General features: G+C 47.5%; 1 protein-coding gene across 1 annotated transcript; it reads right to left on the bottom strand.

The window, feature by feature from the left end:
- Nucleotides 1–34: 34 nt before the first annotated feature.
- On the bottom strand, nt 35–265 carry PHALS_12003 (uncharacterized protein; the record flags this gene model as incomplete). Its single annotated transcript, XM_024727460.1, has 2 exons — nt 35–172; nt 254–265. 2 exons carry the CDS (start codon nt 263–265, stop codon nt 35–37), a joined length of 150 nt encoding a protein of 49 aa, XP_024578035.1.
- Nucleotides 266–425: the final 160 nt, after the last annotated feature.

Raw genomic sequence — 425 nt, 5'->3', positions numbered from 1 at the left:
CTGGGAGGTCATTGCGGAACACCTCAACCAAGACCTACAATACTGGCTCCAAGAGTTCAGTTGCAGGTCTCAGTTGTCTTGGATGGAGCACCATTCTAGAGAATCTAGAACTCGGGCCTTCTTCCAAACCAAGCCGGCGAGCCGCCTTTGGCAGCTGAACGCCGGCTACCTCCTAGTCGAAACGCGTAATAACGTAGTGTAGCCACGAGAAAGGATATCGTCGTTCATCCACAGGTAACACAATATACCTGACCTTCATCATCATCATCACAAACCCTTCATTATCAGCCCAGACATAGGCTTACATCTGAGAGCTTTGGATCCAGCTAACTACGAGTACTTCAGACAAATTTGTTGCAAAAGACTTTGATTGGAACATCTGCTTAAACTTTGAGCACTGAGGCGATACAGCAAGTCTCATCGCA

This window comes from Plasmopara halstedii (assembly GCF_900000015.1).
Source record: "Plasmopara halstedii genome assembly, contig: Scaffold_580, whole genome shotgun sequence".
In the NCBI taxonomy this organism is placed as follows: domain Eukaryota; phylum Oomycota; class Peronosporomycetes; order Peronosporales; family Peronosporaceae; genus Plasmopara; species Plasmopara halstedii.
This window is presented reverse-complemented; position numbering and strand designations above follow the sequence as displayed.